Below are 18294 nucleotides of genomic sequence, written 5' to 3'. Positions count from 1 at the left end.
TTATATGCCATAGAATTTCCCCAGCTTTTAGGTAATTTTATCTAAATAGGGCATAAAATATGAAAGAAAAAAAGGGAAAAGAAAACTGGGGCGGAGGTAAGGTCACTTGGAAGATCGCAGTTTCAACGATGCCCTCTAGATACCATGACAGAAAGAACAAACAGGAAAGTGAGATGACGTCACCCTCCGGCCGTGTGCCCGCACCTTCTGTAGATGCTTCCAGCAGGCCTGCTGTGGCAGCCGCCCCTTCCCTGAGCCGAGTTCCCTTCTCTGCCCCACCCAGCAGGGACAGGAGATGCTTGGTCCAGCCTTTCCTGCCTCCTCCAGATCTCTCTCTGGCCACCTCACCTGCTTTTATTTCCGGCACCTTCTACTTCTCTCTTGAATAGCACACACTTCTCAGGACAGACGTGCTTTTTTAAAAACACAACTTATAACTGTGGAATAATTTTAGATTGGTACAAAAGGTACAAACAGTACCAAGAGTTCCTGTATACCCCTCACCTCACTTCCCCAGATGTTACCATCTTATTAAATATGGGACATTCATCAACTGTGAGGTTTTAACACTGGAGCAATTACTGTTAATTCTGCTACAGACTTTATTCTGATTTTACCGGTTTTTCCACTAACACCCCCATTTTTAAGAATGACCTTTTGTGTAATAATTTCAGATGTTCAGAGAACCTGCAAAGATAGAATAGTTCCCAGAGACCTCTCTCCTAGTTTCCCCTAATGCTGATGTCATATATTATGACAGGACATTGGTCAAAACTAACCTGGTAGCTCAGATGGTAAAAAATCTGCCTGCAGTGCAGGTGACCCAGGTTCCACCCCTGGGTTGGGAAGATCCCCTGGAGAAGGAAAGGGCAACCCACTCCAGTATTCTTGCCTGGAGAATTCCAGGGACAGAGGAGCCTGGCAGACTACAGTCCGTGGGGTCCCACGAGTCAGACAGGACTGAGTGACTAACACAAGAAACCAATACTGGCACAGGATTATTAACTAAACTCCAAGCTGTGTCCTTTTTTTTCTGTTCCAGGCTCTGAAGAAGGAATTCACAGGGCCTGGACTCCATCTCAGGCCTGTCCGTGCTGACTGTGCTCGGCCGCCTCTCCAGTGGACTCTGAACTCTCTGCTTAGGGCCTGTGGGAACGACAATGGAAGAATAAGACCCCCTCCGGACAGGGGAACCATGAATATCACATCCAGGCTACTCATCGCCTAAGAGAAAACAGACACTAATCACCCCTGCCTCCGGACAGTATCTATCCGAATGTAACCACAGGCGTATCAGTTATTAACTGGTTGAACACATAACACGTGAATGATGGGGTTATTGTGATTGTGTTTACCCTTCCTTTGTAAGCCTCAAGGGATTTGGGGTGGTGGGTTTGGACATGTACACATTGGGTATAAAAAGATTTTCACAAATGCTGGTCGGGGTCCTTGGCTAAGAGGAGACTCTGCCTTGGGCCTGCCGGTGTAATAAACTGCACTCCACTATCTGTATTGTCCTTCTGAGTGAGTTTCTTTCCCGGAAAGCGTGGCTATAACAGCTCCAACCCCAGACAGCGCACTGCATTTACCCATCACATCTCCTTCATCTTCTCCAGTCTGTGAATGTGTCTTTCCCTGCCTTTCATCACCTTGACAAGTTTGAAGAGTCAGGCATTTTACAGAATGTCCCTCAGTTTGGGCTTGTCTGACATTTTTTTCTACATATTCCTCTGACCCAGAAATTTCAGTAATAAGAATTTATTTTACTGACATACTCCCACACCTACAAAATGAGGGACATACGAGGCTCTTTACTAGAGCATTTTTTTAATAAGAGCAAAACATGACAAATAACCGAATGACCACCATGAAGAAATTGGTTGAATTAATTAATTATAATATAATGGACTAATTCTCAAAAAATAAAATAATTTCACCGCTGTTTAAAAAAGGACTGAGAAGTTTGTTGTGTACTGATCTTTAAGAAATGCCAAGCAGAAAACAAGGTGTAGAACAGAATGTATAATACACTGCCATGTGAGTATAAAAAGAAGGGAAACATTTATCTTAACCTACTTCCCTGTACCCCAGCCCCAGAACCATCAATGGGGACACAGCCTTCTGTCTAGTAGCACAATTATTTCATTGCATTATTCTTTGAAGGGAAATCTGCTCATGATACCCTTCTAGGACAAGTGACAATGATGGTAACTCTCTTAAACTAGGGTTTAATCTGCTTAAAATTGGAGATTACCAAGCAGCCCTTTTAAAAAAGAAATATGCTACTTAGTGGAGAGGCTGGTGCCCACAAAACTACAGAAGGGCAAGGACCTACCCCACCAACAACCAGCATGTCCAGTTTTCTGCAGATCGGTTCCCTGATGTGCCAGGCAGTACTAAACACCCCCTGCTCCGCTAACCTTAGAGTCTGGTGAGGACAGAGTGAAGGAGTGCTCTAATGTGTAGAGTGAGTCTTCACAGACTGTGCAGAAAGATCATCTACTCATGAAAGCCCCAGGTTTTGCTCTCCAAAGGCACTGCTTTTTCACAAGACTAAGATATCTGGTAGCTATGTGGGAGAGACAAAGGTCTGTCTCTAAATTTCAAAATTAGTTAAGAAGAGCTTTCAGATTGCTCTTGGAATGATATGAATTGACAAGAACTGATTTCAAAAGGCTTCCACGAATCACACACAACTTACTACGAATGTCCTTTCACAAACTGCCTGCACCATCAAATCCATTCTCCCATACATAATACCACCTTCCCTTTAAAACTCAGTTTATTTTTTACCAAGCGCTTTCACACTTATTTCAGGTAATATAACCATGTCTTGAGTTAATAACACAGACATTATCTGAAATCTCTGCTAGAGCAGAGAGGGAATGGACGTGGCAAGATTGGGTCTAGAACTCAATCCACTCAGCCCTTTTCAATGTAGGTCCTGCAGCACAGAACACGGAATCTGATCACAGTGGCTATTTTCTCAACTTGAAATGCATTAAAAGAGAAGTTCATTCATTCATACAATGGACACCTTAGAGGAAAAGGGCTTAATTCTCTAGTGGAAGCAAGAGGGTCTGCAAGGTAGGGTAGATTAAAAAAAAAAAAAAAACAAACAAACAGTATTCCCCCCACCCCACACTGATTAGTCCTGACGAAATCTGATTTGCATGCAGGATGAAGGTCTGGCCCAGTCATAGATCTTAGTAGAGAGATGCCAGCTGGGCCTCCATGGAGCCTGAGGCTCTCCCTGCCAATAAACGTTTGAAAAGGCTCTGCTGTTTTTCAACTGACTCACTGGCCAACAACACGCTGCAAAACAGATGCTCTCATCATCACACCAGCAAACATTCCATGCACCAATCAAAACATTTTAGACTTGAAAAGTGGATCTGAGTCAAAAGTCTGGCTGAATATAACCAGCATAAGTGTTCCAAGCTTCAGGCCCGAGGCAAGTGAGTTAAGACTTTAAGGAAATCACACTTCAATCAAAAGAATAAAGGTTCTTTTATTCTAATAAAAGAACAAGTTAACATAAATGTCAATAAAAAGGTGAGTCCGATACTATTCCGCCTGTCCTCCCTGATGATTCATTTTCAGGGGTCAAAGTTCAAAGGGGCAGGTCAAAGTTACTGATCCGCAAATTATTTAGAAGCCTAAGTATGAGAATGAACTCGGTTCAGTTGGCGCTCTCTGGTATTATTCTCTTACTGTGCTCACTTAAGTCTTACATATATTTTACATTAAATAAACAACATCCTGGAAGCTAGAGCGCTGTCAGAGTGTGGTCCAGGGAGCACTTGCATCAAGTCACTGGAATGATCATCACAGACTCCTCCATCCCAAGTCACCCAAGTCAGAACTGGGAATATGCTTTTTAACCTGGCCTATTTCATTACACAGTGAAGTGTGAGGACCACTGTTCCAGACAAATGATTTAAATCAGGAAAAACCAGACATATCAGAACTAAACAAGGACAAGTGAGGAAAAAGACCAGGACAAGGAAGAAGACTCAAGAGGCTTTCAGAACAGACATGCTTGGTAAATATTGTGCATTGTTACAGGTGAAAGGACATAATGTTTCATTTACTGAGACAGCCAACCAAATCTAAGTTTAGGACAGACAGACGTGGATAGAAAAAGAGCAAGCCAAGTATGAGACAGAATCCACTCCATCTTCAACCAACTCAGTGAGATAAAGATTTCTGTTTTGGATCTCTCATTCTTAGAGAAATGCAAATCAAAACTACAAAAACTACAACCTCCCATCTGTCAGAATGGCCACCATCAAAAAAACCCACAAACAATAAATTCTGGAGAGAATGTGGAGAAAAGGGAACCCTCATGCACGGTTGGTAGGAATGAAAATTGCTATAGCCATTATGGAAGACAGTATGGAGATTCCTTAAAAAACAAGGAATAAAACCACCATATGATGCAACAATCCCACTACTGGGCATATACCCTCAGGAAACCAAAATTTAAAAAGACACATGTACCCCAATGTTCACTGCAGCACTATATACAATAGCTAGGACATGGAAGCAACTTAGATGTCTATTGGCAGATGTGTGGATAAAGAAGCTGTGGTACATATACACAATGGAATAATACTTGGCCATAAAAAGGAATGCATTTGAGTCAATGCTAATGAGGTGGAGGAACCTAGAGCCTACTATGCAGAGTGAAGTCAGTCAGAAAGAGAGTATATTAACGCATATATACAGAATCTAGAAAGATGGTACTGATGAACCTATTTGCAGGGTAGCAATGGAGATGCAGATACAGGGAACAGATTTATGGACACAGGGAGGCGGGTAGGAAGGAGAGGATGGGACGAATGGAGAGGAGCATGGAACCATACACTAACATATGTAAAATAGAGAGCCAGTGGGAATTTGCAGTCAACCCAGGGAACTCAAACTGGGGCCCTGTAACCATCTAAAGGAGTGGGATGGGGTGGAAGGTGGGAGGGAGGCTCATGAGGGAGGAGACATATGTATACTCATGGCTGATCCATGTTGATGTATGGCAGAAACCAACACAATATAGTAATTATCCTTCAATTAAATAAATTTTTAAAAAAGAATTCTGTTTTGGCATACAGTTGGTTTTCACTGTATATATTAATAGATTTTTCATTAAAGCCCACTTCAAAAATTACTTCTGGAATTCTGCAACTCTAAAGTGACTTAACTGTCATAGAGTTTTAAAATTATTCTAAATATACAACCTTGTTAAACCATGACTGTACACAAAACCGTGTCAGCGAAGAGCTGACTCATTGGAAAAAACCCTGATGCAGGGAAAGATTGAGGGCAGGAGGAGAAGGGGACGACAGAGGATGAGATGGTTGGATGGCATCACCGACTCGATGGACGTGGATTTTGGTAAACTCCGGGAGCTGGTGATGAACAGGGAGACCTGGTGTGCTGCAGTCCATGGGGTCGCAAAGAGTCAGATAGAACTGAGTGACTGAACTGAACTGTACACAAAACCAGTGAAAGAATTAACACATTCCATAAAGGTGTGAGGTATATTCAAGTTCACAGGCACAGTTAAGCATTGATTAGACAATGTGTACAGTGCTTCATGCAGAGCCAAGTCACTTTTCCCTAGTACATAAAAAGATTTTTTCACCTAATAATACTTCTTGAACTCTTGACTTGAATAAAAAGATTCCAAAAGTAATGATCAATGCAAACTGGTGGTTTATAGCCAATGATTTCCCAATCTTTCAAATATTTGGTTGCACTGTGGTTTCTTTTTTGTGATCAACAAGTGTTTGGTGGTCTAGTCATCCTGGGTTTTTATCCAGGGGCTTTGCCTTTTAATACCGACCTTAAGAAAGTTACATAACTGTTAAACCTCAATTTCTTCCTTTCTCCCTTTTTTTCTTTCTATAAAATGCACACCAAAAAAAAAAAAAATGCAAACCAGTAGACTTAGAGATGAACACTGATGTTAGGAAAGAGCAGGCAGTCAATAAATGCTGTTGCCAAACCTATCCTTTTTACACACAGAAAGCAAAGTCAACTATCTTTTATGCCATTATTATAAGAAGCCAGGAATCTTTGCTGAATATAAGGGTTAAAATCTCATTTGTATCATGACATAAAAACAATCAGGGCAAGATGTGAGTTAGCTATTATTTCTGATGACTAAAGAGTAATTGTGAAATACAAACTAACCTTTACTGATTTAGATTAAAAATGTGGTTTCATTCATTAAGGTTAATAAAACAATAGGAACTGCAGAGGATCATAATTATGGCTCCCCATTACACCAACATGACCCTGGAAAGAATCAGAATGACACATTTATTCCCTATCTCAGAGGCCAAATGTTTGCTGTGGATTATGTAGACCATTAAATTGAACTGTAATTTATTTCAAGAGCTGACATTTTCAGAATGACCTGATTAACTGGGATTGTCAGGCATAATGTAAAATGTTTCCAAGAGAATTACAGCTCATCTTACATTATTACTTATTTTTAACAGTTTATAGGAAGACATCTGTGTACAGAAACCATTAAGTATTAGCATATGATAAGGATAAAACCCACTTTCCTTAGCTCTCATCCTCAGCAATGAAGTCATTCATTCATTCTCTGAGTCAGTGTACTAAGCATCAGAAGTACTAAGTGCCAGGCACAAGATACTAGCTGGTAGAGCCACACAGATGAAGGACATACTTACCTCGCCCTTGAGGTGCTCACAGCTCTGGACTATGTGGTCTATAAATAAATACCCTTAAGAGGTACCTTGAAGAGTATAGTAGGAGATGCAATTCACGTGTTTGAAAGAGTTGGGTGAAACTCAATTGAAGACAAAATAAATATTTTAGCTGGGACTTTAAAAATAAGTAATGAGAAGGAGGAGACTAGAGACACAGAAAGATAGCGGGAAGATAGAAGAGAGCCTTTCAGAGAGGATGGTGTGTGCCCAAGAAGCACCAGGGCTTCCCAGGTGGCACCTGTGGTAAAGAACCCGCCTGCCAATGCCGGAGATGTGAAGAGATGTGTTCTTTCCCTGGGTCGGGAAGAACCCTTTGAGAAAGGCAAGACACCCCACTCCAGTATTCTTGCCTGGAGAATCCCTTGTACAGAGGAGCCTGGTGGGCTACAGTCCATAGGGTTGCAAAGAGTCAGACACGACTGAAATGACTTGGCATGCATGCAAAAAAGCACAAAAGAGGTGTGAACGAGCCTGTGGCTGGGACCCAGGGAGAGAAAAGGAGGTGTGCAGAGGGGAATGAGGGTCAGACACCATGAAGCTGCACCAGAAATGTACGATCACATCACACATGTTGGCTTTAGTATGTTTGGACTTCATCCCCAAACTAAAATGGGGGTCTACTTATGTTTGCTAAAAGTGTCTGCTAGACGACACACATGAGACTTATTACAAGTCTAGTCCTGGTAGCATTTGGAGAAGAGAGAAGCAGGCCTGGAGGCAAGGTGATCTGCCGGGTGACCACTGGGATACACTGCAGGTGAGAAATTATGGGGCTTAAATCAGGACAGTCAGGAACGGCCAGTCTGAACAACATTTAGAACACAGATGGGTACTGTGTGGAGGATGGAGAAAGAGGATCATGACCTTAGTTGGTAGCTTGGGTGGTAAGTGAATAACAGCCCACTGAAGAAGGTGATGAACAGACTGAGGTTTGAACAAGGAGACACTACAGATATTCACAAAGCGAGGCTGGGAGTCAGGAAGTCTGATTACACTAGACTGACTTTTCTAGAGGCAGCTCTTCACTGGGAAAAGTGTTATCTGCAGCTTGGGAAGGAGAAGACTAGAAAAATAAATCCGAGTCATCACCCTACAGGTTGTAGTTGAAACTCTGGGAATGGATAGGAAAACAGCTGACCATAACAGCCTTAAAAGATATTATTTAAGGGGTGAATGAAATTAGGCTCTGTTCACTTACAAGATCCATTGTCATTAAACATGAGCATATGAAGACCAGGAGGCAAAATGGCAAAGTGCATACCAAGCACTTGTAATGTATTGGGAAGGGATCCATCACATCTCGTTTTTCCATTTGAAAGTCAAGAGAAAAAAATAGCCTGTCCTAAGGGATTTCCAATAATATTTAGCTGAATTACTATTCTCTTCTGCAGTATGGGCTTCCCAGGTGGCTCAGTGGGTAAATAATCTGCCTGCAAAGCAGGAGATATAGGCTCGATCCCTGGGTTAGGAAGATCCCCTGGAGGAGGACATGGAAACTCACTCCAGTATTCTTGCCTGGAGAATCCCCATGGACAGAGGAGCCTATCGGGCTGCAGTCCATGGGGTTATATAGGTTAGTCTGCGGTACAGTCTCTCATAAAACAGCTAATCGGTTACTACACAGCTATCAACTGCACACATCTTACTATTTATTGGGTTGGCCAAGAAGTTCATTCAGATTTTTCCATAACACTTGGTGGTAGTCACTCTGCAACAAGTTACCTCATGCAGTTCTCGTGGCTGCCCTTAAAAAGGCAGACAAAGGTTACTGCCATTTTACAGAGAAAGAAATTGGGACAGAGGACATGTGCTATGTCTCCCCCACCCGAGGTCATCCAACTACCAAAGATCTGAACGTGCAGAGTATGACCACACAGTCTAGCCACTTCATACCACTGCCTGACATGTTAATGCTCAAAATTCTCCAAGCCAGGCTTCAGCAATATGTAAACCGTGAACTTCCAGATGTTCAAGCTGGTTTTAGAAAAAGCAGAGGAACCAGAGGTCAAATTGCCAACATCTGATGGATCATTGAAAAGGCAAGAGAGTTCCAGAAAAACATCTATTTCTGCTTTATTGACTATGCCAAAGCCTTTGACTGTGTGGATCACAATAAATTGTGGAAAATTCTGAAGGAGATGGGAATACCAGACCACCTGACCTGGCTCTTTTTTTTTTTTATTTGACCTGGCTCTTGAGAAACCTGTATGCAGGTCAGGAATCAACAGTTAGAACTGGACATGGAACAACAGACTGGTTCCAAATAGGAAAAGGAGTACGTCAAGGCTGTATATTGTCACCCTGCTTATGTAACTTATATGCAGAGTACATCATGAGAAACGCTGGGCTGGAGGAAGCACAAGCTGGAATCAAGATTGCCAGGAGAAATATCAATAAACTCAGATATGCAGATGATACCACCCTTATAGCAGAAAGTGAAGTAAAGAGCGTCTTGATGAACGTGAAAGAGGAAAGTGAAAAAGTTGACTTAAAGTTCAACTTTCAGAAAACTAAGATCATGGCATCTGGTCCCATCACTTCATGGCAAATAGATGGGGAAAGAGTGGCTGACTTTAATTTTGGGGGTTCCAAAATCACTGCAGATGGTGACTGCAGCCATAAAATTGAAAGATGCTTACTCCTTGGAAGGAAAGTTATGACCAAACTAGACAGCATATTAAAAAGCAGAGACATTACTTTGTCAACAAAGGTCCGTCTAGTCAAGGCTATGGTTTTTCCAGTAGTTATGTATGGATGTGAGAGTTGGACTATAAAGGAAGCTGAACGCCGAAGAATTGATGCTTTTGAACTATGGTGTTGGAGAAGACTCTTAAGAGTCCCTTGGACTGCAAGGAGATCTAACCAGGAAATCAGTCCTGGGTGTTTACTGGAAGGACTGATGTTGAAGCTGAAACTTCAATACTTTGACCACCTGATGCGAAGAGCTGACTCATTTGAAAAGACCCTGATGTTGGGAAAGATTGAGGGCAGGAGGAGAAGGGGACGACAGAGGATGAGATGGTTGGATGGCATCACCAACTCAATGGACATAGGTTTGGGTAGACTCCAGCAGTTGGTGATGGACAGGGAGGCCTGGCATGCTGCGTTTCACGGGGTCGCAAAGAGTCGGACACGACTGAGTGACTGGACTGAACTGAACTGACATGTTAAAACTGAGCGGTAATCTTTGCTATGTTAACTTCTTTCTCTTGCAGCTCATGCTACCCTCAGTTAAACTGGCAGCTTTGAAAGCATTCTTCCTAGACTGTTTCATCAGAAGGAAGATTTACAGGCTTCTCTCCACTCCCCTCATGGAACCAAAACCCTCCCCCAGATGCTCTGCGCTGGTACTTGAGCAGTTCGATCTGATTCACCAGCAGTATTGCAACACTTCCTGAGAGGCCAGCCTTGGGTGATCGGATAATACAGACCTGCCAACCATGCCTCCCGACACTCCAAAAGCAGCAGGAAAGCCACACGAGGGCACTGGGTCCTTATCACAGATGGAGAGTGGGTGCCAACGGCCACAGCTACTTCCTGTCGGGCTAAGTGACTGACTGGAGGTGCTGAGTACCTGGGTCCACTGGGAGCACGGAATCGTGCCACCCACTGAAGGGTGAAAAGAGGACTCCCCCATTCAAACTGACTGAATGAGAACACTGTTCCCTTGGCGTGTCTCCCTCGTCTTGCAGGGGGAGGCTGAAACGTGAACCCACAGGGAGGCTCCTCTCCACCTCTGCTGGGTTAGAGCGAACCCTGAAATGCACACAAAAGCCCTCCTTCCTGATCTGCTGACCCTATATCCATTACATGATTTAAGGCACAGACAAAAGCAAGTTAAGTTGGCCGCCTGGATAATCAAAAGGGCAGCAGTCACATTCATTGACCTGGCAGAGAGCCTCAAGCGTCTCCGGGAGCTGGGTTGTTTCTTATCTGTGGTTTCCTTGAACTGTTTTCCTAGAACTCTCAAGTCTTTGGGGTCCTAAAGTCCCATCTGTCTTACAATTACTCTTCCATAAACAGTCCTCCCTTCCTAAGGTCAGGAGAAAATGATGCTGCGGGCTGGGCATCAGGGTGAGCCAGGGGTCCGGCGCCGCTCTGCATCGGGAGGTGAAAAGACAAGAGGAATACAGAGGCAAGGCTTCACCCCGCATTCACGGCTCCTTGATCTTTGACCGGGTGTGGTAGGAAGGCAGGGTGGGGGCGAACTTAAGCATGTTCAAGTGCCAGCAAATTATATTGACACTGTTTAAACTCTGACGCTGTCCACAGAAAAAGGAGCCATCTCTCCCGGAACTAGACTGAATGCCGTTTTCATCGCTGGCTGTTGCCTTTGCATTATTTATACACGTACCTACACACACACACACATGGAAAACCGCAAAGGGCCAGGAATGCAGTCTTTCAGTGATCGATTCCAGCAAAGTCTGAAGTGGCTGCAGCCAGCAGACTGTCTAGAGCTGCAGGGGACGGGGCTCGCACGGCAGTCGGCCCACTCCAGCACGCGGGCTCGGGCAGGAAAGGCAGTACTGCCTGTCTCGTGAACCTAGGACTCCTCCAGGAAAGAACTAGAAGACAGTTCGGCCTGGGGACTGGGGGACCTAGGGGGATGGCGAGGGCCGCAGACCTGAGAAGCACCTGGCGCCCGGTGGAACTGGGTCCTTACCGCCAGTCGGATGGGAAGATTAGCCCAGGATGTACCTTCTCACAACATCACGCTCTCTCCTCACAGACCACCCTCAAGGAAGTGTGATACTGTCTCACCACTCTTTAACATGAAAAATGGTTCAGGAAAAAAATATAAATAAACAAAACCTGATGGAATTATTTAACAGGAATTCACACAATTGCAAAAGCCGGTCTGCCCCTCTCTTTTCAGGAAGACAAATGGTTTGGTCATCAGAAACTCTGCTCGGCATAGTCAGATCAGTGCCCGGAATTCGGTGAACTTGAGGTCGAGCTGCCAAGATTCAACAGAAACGTCAATAGGAAGTGTTTGCACAGACACCAGAGTGAGGGGCTAACACAGCCAGGGTGCGACTCCGGCACCACGCAGAGAGGAAAACCAGCTTGGCCAATGTCCCCCTCAACCCTGGAACTTCAAAGAAAAAAAAAAAATCTCTTACCTAGCTCTCCCCGGAGGTTGACAAGTTCTTGAGATAGGGTTTTGTTTTGTTTCAGTGCTTCCTCTCGCTGTGGAAAACACACATCAAGTTACTAATGTTTTTAAGAGGGTCCCTTTTCAGTAAAGCACACACGCTCGTTATCACCAGGAAAACAAGACTCAGAATTGAGAAGCCAAGATATGAATCATTTAGGCTAAACAGTTTGTGTTGTTAAAAAAACACAGATGTCCCTTAGTTGTTAAGGAAATTCACATTGCAAAAAGTCTGTTATTTTCTCAGGTTTCTGGCGAAACTTGAGTTGGAGGCACTGAATGGCCCGTTTTAAAAATATTGACTTTGAGCCACGCTCCATTGGCAATCCCAGAACCTTTCTGCTGATGCATACTGTACTTCAGACGTAATGCACTCTCCTCCTCCAAGGGCAATGGAGGCCTCATCAGTGAAAGATAAATATTTAATGTTCTAAACATATGTACTTCCATGCACTTTGTCCTATGTTTGCAAATACAAAACTTTCCTCAGGACGAGGACACTCCTTTACTTCTAAAAGGAAGACACACAAGTCTGTTGTAAACCTCTGGTCAAAATAATAATAATAATAACCCTTTAAACACACAATGAAATTAATTTTACTCTGCTCCACATTATTTTCTAAGGATGATGCTATATCCGACCCACTCTCTAAGATGTTAGAGAAACATGTCAAAGAAAACCAGGTTGCTCTTTCAGAATCCAAAAAGAAAGCAATGATCAGTCTTGCAAAAGAGAACAATTTCCAAGTTACCAGCAACTCATAGCAAGCACACAGACACACATCCTTGTACGAATACGGCAATGAGATACAGTTTCTTAACAGGCAGACTCCCTCCCACTAGCGCCTTAAGGAAGGAGAAGGCAGAATTCACAGCTCTCTGGAAATGCCCCCGCTGGGACCGCCCAGGACCCAGCTCCCTGCCGCCTTGCTAGGCTAGATGTCCGCGCTGCGGACCGAGATCACGGGACCAGCCTTTGCAGGGGAAGAGTTGCTTGTCATTCAGAGCATTCCCCCCTGCTAAGATTAGACAACCTCTGCCTGACTCCCTGACATTCTTCCAGAAAACCGCTAGAAACAAATCCGAATTACCCTTGTTGCCGCACATGGAGGATACAGGCACATTTTGCTGCCGGAGCAGCCCATTTTCCAGCTTCTGTCTCCAACTCCCCCCACCCCCCAGCGCCTCCGAGAAGCGCACAGGTGGCCACGCCACCCACCGGGCCGGTCCGTCTACATTCAAAGCTCCGCCAGGAGGAGCGCCATTGGTCCTGCCCGGCCTTACTCACGTCCTGCAGGTTGGCGTGTGGGCTCCGGACGCCTCTCCTCCCAGGAGCTGATGCTGCAGCTTCTGCCTTTGGCACCGGCAGCCCGCGATTACTTAAAGCCACAGCCCTTCATTTATAAGAAACCAGAGCCAGACCTTAGGCTGATCGATTGCCACTTACTTAAATATCAGTGAAAAGAAATACCAAGCTCCTCTGCAGTGGATAATGGAGTTATTTTTAGATGTGTGTGCCTTTTTTATTCCCTTCTCTAACTGAGGTCATTAGATGATTATTCTTGCTAATAGAAAAAGGAAATTTGTTCTTCAAAATCTTTGTGCTAAGTGAGTTATGAAAGAGGGGATGAATGGCGTGTTGTGACTTAGAATTTAACATGACATTGTAAAATGAATGCTTTTTCCCAGAAAAATTAGCTTGAATGCTTACAGCATGGTCCACTGGCATTTTAAGAAGTGTGACCTGCTGATTTGAGAGTTGGCGATCAGATCTATTTTATGATTTTTTTTCCCTTTACTGTGTAGTAGTTTCTCACTAAAAAGCTAGGGAAGTTAACGATACACTAGCACTGTTATGGACATTTAACGGTGACTGGAATTTAAGCACAAATGAGTACATTTTGGCCTTAATGGTATTCTAAATGCTTGATTTTTAAAATGCAGTATTAGGTTGTTCTGAAAACACAATTTAGTGAGTCCAAGGTTTTTTCGTGAACAAGTAATGAGTTTCCTGATGTAGAAATCAAAGTTTGAGGGAAATCAAGCTGGATGAAGTGGGGAGAAGCATGAATAAAAATATCTATACTACAAAATTAAGTTGGTATAAAATTTCCAGGAATAATTTTGCGAAAATTTTCACATCCTATCACAATGCAATCCTACCATGCAATCTTTTTGCTTATTAAAGGGGCCTTGGGGACAAGTAATTTCAGTACAGTTAAATTCCGAGGTTGGTTGGATCCTTGATGTGGAACCTGTGAGTACTGAGGACCAGCTGTACTACATCATTTTATATGAGGGACCTGGGTGTCCATGGATTCTGGCATCTGTTGTTGGGGGGTGTTTGGGGGGAGGACTGTCCGGGAACCAACCCCGCAGATACCAAGGGCTGACTGTACCCATACGGATATTCCCCCAACTCTACTGCACTCAACCTGCCTCAATGCCCAGAAGCTGGGATCTCCCTGGTGGTCCAGTGGTTTAAGACTTGGCCTTCCATTGTAGGGGGTACGTGTTTGATCCCTGGTTGGGAAGCTAAGATCCCAGATGCCTCTCAGCCAAAACACCAAAACATAAAACAGAAACAATATTGTAACACATTCAATAAAGACTTTAAAAATGGTCCACATTAAGAAAACAATGCCCAGAAGTCATCGGTATCTTCCAACCTCTGGCAATCCCAGTGATAGTAACAGGAAAATTCATGAAGTCATTTTGGACTCTTCTTTAATGGGCTGCACCAAAGTCAGTCTGTTCTTTCTTCCCAATGTGTCTTGAATCCATTGCACTTTTTCTATTAATACTGCCTTCATTCTAATCCTGATCCTTGCCAATCCCATCCTCAACTATGGAAAGCCTTCCTCCACACTGTTTTGCAGAGGATTAGTAGATTTTCATCCCATATTCTTGGTGCGTATAAGTGTCCTTGCTCAATGAGAGTCCTCCATTGAGTGCATAAAGAATAAACTTCCACAGGCCGCTCTCTTTCTGAGCCCTCCCATGTGTCTATCCAAAGGTACTCTTTTTCTAGTAAACACTTTAGTTGTTTCACTAAAAAAAAAAAAGAAAAAAAAAGAAAAAAAACCTTCCATGAACCTCACTCACCCAGCTCCTGTTTAGATGACCCACTCCTCCTCTAAGTCAGGTTTGCCATGCATGTCCCATCTCCACAAGCTGGAATGCCTGGTCTTCTGTAATTGACCCATTTTATAAGCCTTTAGGGAAGACTAACAGTCAATCACAGATACCACTCCCTTCCCCCACATGCCTAGACAGGACATTCATCCTTCTGAATTGGTTGGCAAGTTATTACTCAGTGCCAATTAACCAAGTACCATTCCAGATGCTGGGGAAAATAAGGGAAAAAATTGAAGACATGGGAACAATGTCTGAAAGAAGATTGGGGCCCATGTAGAACTAAAACATCCAGGCCCCGTAATTCAAGGCAGATGACCTCATACGGGGGACCGGCGTATTGGATAATGGAAGAACCAAGGGTTTTTGATCCAATGTGAAACGTCGACCCCAGCACCCGTATCATGATAAGCATATGTTCAGTGTTAGTTTCTATCTGACTCCCCTGGGAGCTTGCCCTTTAAGACATTTACCCTTTGTAGATGACAAAATGCATTTTGTCACTTAGATATTGATTGCCTGTTTCTTTTTGTTTAGCTGCTCCTATATCAGTGTTTCTGTCTTAGACCTTTATGGTCCAGATAACAAGATTATTTAATTCTCTTTGTGTTGTAACATGCAGAATTTCACACAATGTGGTGGGGGGGGGTGGAGAGGGAGGTGGGAATCTGGTTGGAAAAAAAGTGCTTTTATGCTCATGCATTAAAGATATGAAGTGCTCCAAGGGGGAGAAAAAACATGAACTCACCATAATTTAATTAGGAGTCCCCGGGACACAGGCGCTTAGTCTCTGGCTGTCGTCCCATCGGTGAGCCTTGATTTGCTAGCTTGGGAGCAGTCAACAGCACAAGGAACTTTGCAGCAAAGAGTCAGGTCTGATGGCTCAGATGGAGGCTCTCTCTGACCTCCTCCATCCCCACTACTACACAATGAATTGTGTCCACTTTTCTGGGTCTGAGACATTTTTACTTTTAGAGTGCTAGTGTCATTCAAAATTCACCCTTGTGCCATTTTGCATTAGATTCCACTTTCAAAAATATTGGAGGCACACTGCATAACTGGTCAGAAGTTTGGGGGTGGGGGGTGGGGTGGGTACCTGGAAACTTCTATGGAGAAATTGGGATTACTGCCATCAACACTGTCCTTCACTTGGCCTGCATGCACAGAACACTTAACAGCTATGCAAGGATAAACCAAGAGTCAGACCAAACTAAAACTAAAACAGTGTGTCCTTTGAGAAACAGAAAGTGTGGTATTGGCTACCAGATTCATTAGACAAGCATTAGAACTTCTACTCTGTAATGAATGATTGCTGTAGTTGTCTAGTTGCTAAGTTGTGTCTGACTCTGCGACCGCATGGACTGGGGCCCGCCAGGCTCCTCGTCCGTGGGGTTTTCCAGGCAAGAATACTGGAGTGGGTTACCATGCCCTCCTCCAGGGGAAATGATGATGATATCTAATGAATGATGTCTACTACCAAAGTGGTAAAGTCATAGTCATTAAATAGACTTGCAACAAATGGATAAGTGATAGTTCTAGGCTTCCAACCACTTTTACATACAATTCAATGCTCTGAAACTATTTAGAAAAACTTAGCAATACTTCTATAATGGGCATAAGAGAACCAAAAGGTTAAGTAAAAATTTGGGGGGAAAAAGTGCTTAATTTCCCCCTTTGTTGTATCTTTCCTTCCCAACTATATTTTTAACAGTGCCCTGCACACATTAGGCAATCAGTAAATATTTGCTGGTTGATTATAAAGAGCTAGAAAAGAGCAAAGAACATTTGCGTCAAGACTTTATAAGTTCACTTTACATCTGGGATTCCACCCTCTTTATTGCCCTATTTGTTCATTCAGATACACATGCCTGCCTGCTAAGCCCCTTCAGTTGTGTTCCACTCTGTGTGACCCTATGGACTGTAGCCTGCCAGGTTCCTCTGTCCGTGGGATTCTCCAGGCAGAAATAGTGAAGTGGGTTGCTATTTCCTCCTCCAGGGCATCTTCCTGACCCAGGGATCAAACCCGTGTCTCCTGCATTGGCAGGCGGGTTCTTTATCAGTAGCACCACCGTGTCTATTATGTATAAGGCACTGCCATGGCAGCGGGGTGGTTCCCTAAGAAAGCAGCAGACACAGATTCTGCTCTCAGTGAGCTGCCTATCTTAAAAAGTAAAGTGAAGTTGCTCAGTCATGTCTGACTCCTTGCAACCCCATGGGCTGTAGCCTACCACGCTCCTCCATCCATGGGATTTTCCAGGCAAGAGTACTGGAGTGGGGTGCCATTTCCTTCTCCAGAGGATCTTCCCAACCCAGGGATCGAACCCAGCTCTCCCCCACTGTAGGCAGATGCTTTACTGTAAAAACAGCTGCAAAATGGTGATGTAAACAGCCGATTCATTGGAAAAGACTCTGATGCTGGGAAAGGTTGAAGGTAAAAGTAGAGGGCAGCAGAGGCTTAGATGGTTGGATTGTATCACTGAGTCAATGGACATGAACTTGGGTGAACTCCAGGAGATAATGAGGGAGAGGGAGGCCTGGTGTGATGCAGTCCATGGGGTCGCAAAGAGTCAAGACATGACTTTGCAACTGAACAACAAGAATAAGTAGTGTGTGCCAGGGAAATGTACGCGCTCCTAGAATCCAGAGAGTAGGTAAAACAGAGCTATGGTGCTCTGTGATGACCTAGAGGGGTGGGATGAGGGCTGGGGTGGCGGCAGGCTCAAGAGGAAAGGCGTACATGTATACATACGGCTGATTCACAGTGTAGAGCAGAACTAACACAACACTGTAAAGCAATTATAGTTCAATTAAAAATTTTTTTTAATTAAAAAACAAATAACAAAAAAAAACAGAATTAGAAGGACCAGGAAAGTCTTCATAAAAGAGTGTCTTTGAGCTGAGTTTTAAGAAATTCAATGGAGTCACAATATATGGGCATTAGGACCGTACAAATTGGATGTCAGATGAAATTCACGGACAGTACAGGAAGCCATGAAGCTCACTGGGTCTGCCCTGCTGTGGATGAAAGCATCTCTCAGGGTGCCCGACCCAATGAAATGTTTTCTCTGTTACTGGATCTAATCCTTCTACAGCCGAGCAACTGACAGAATGTTTGGCTTGTGTTTAGGGGCCAAGTCATGTGGGAGGAAAGTATCTTGAAATGCCAGGACCACACGGAGCGCGGCAGGGGCATGCCACGTGGGGTACAGAGGGACTGAGAACACAGGTGAGGGGAGACTCCTGTCGTCCACCCCACAG

At 43.9% G+C, this 18294-nt stretch overlaps 1 protein-coding gene across 7 annotated transcripts in view; it reads right to left on the bottom strand.

Moving 5' to 3' along the window:
- MTUS1 (microtubule associated scaffold protein 1) overlaps positions 1-18294 on the bottom strand; it is a 181274-nt gene that overhangs the window by 16219 nt on the left and 146761 nt on the right. For all 7 annotated transcript variants that reach the window (XM_043454624.1, XM_043454623.1, XM_043454625.1 and 4 more), the window contains one exon: positions 11870-11936. In XM_043454624.1, coding sequence (XP_043310559.1) covers positions 11870-11936 — 67 coding nt within the window. The remainder of the gene's footprint in view (positions 1-11869; positions 11937-18294) is intronic.

The sequence above is a fragment of the Cervus canadensis genome, chromosome 31 (assembly GCF_019320065.1).
Source record: "Cervus canadensis isolate Bull #8, Minnesota chromosome 31, ASM1932006v1, whole genome shotgun sequence".
Lineage (NCBI taxonomy): Eukaryota > Metazoa > Chordata > Mammalia > Artiodactyla > Cervidae > Cervus > Cervus canadensis.
The sequence above is the reverse complement of the archived record's forward strand: the minus strand, read 5'-3'. Positions and strand labels throughout refer to the sequence as shown.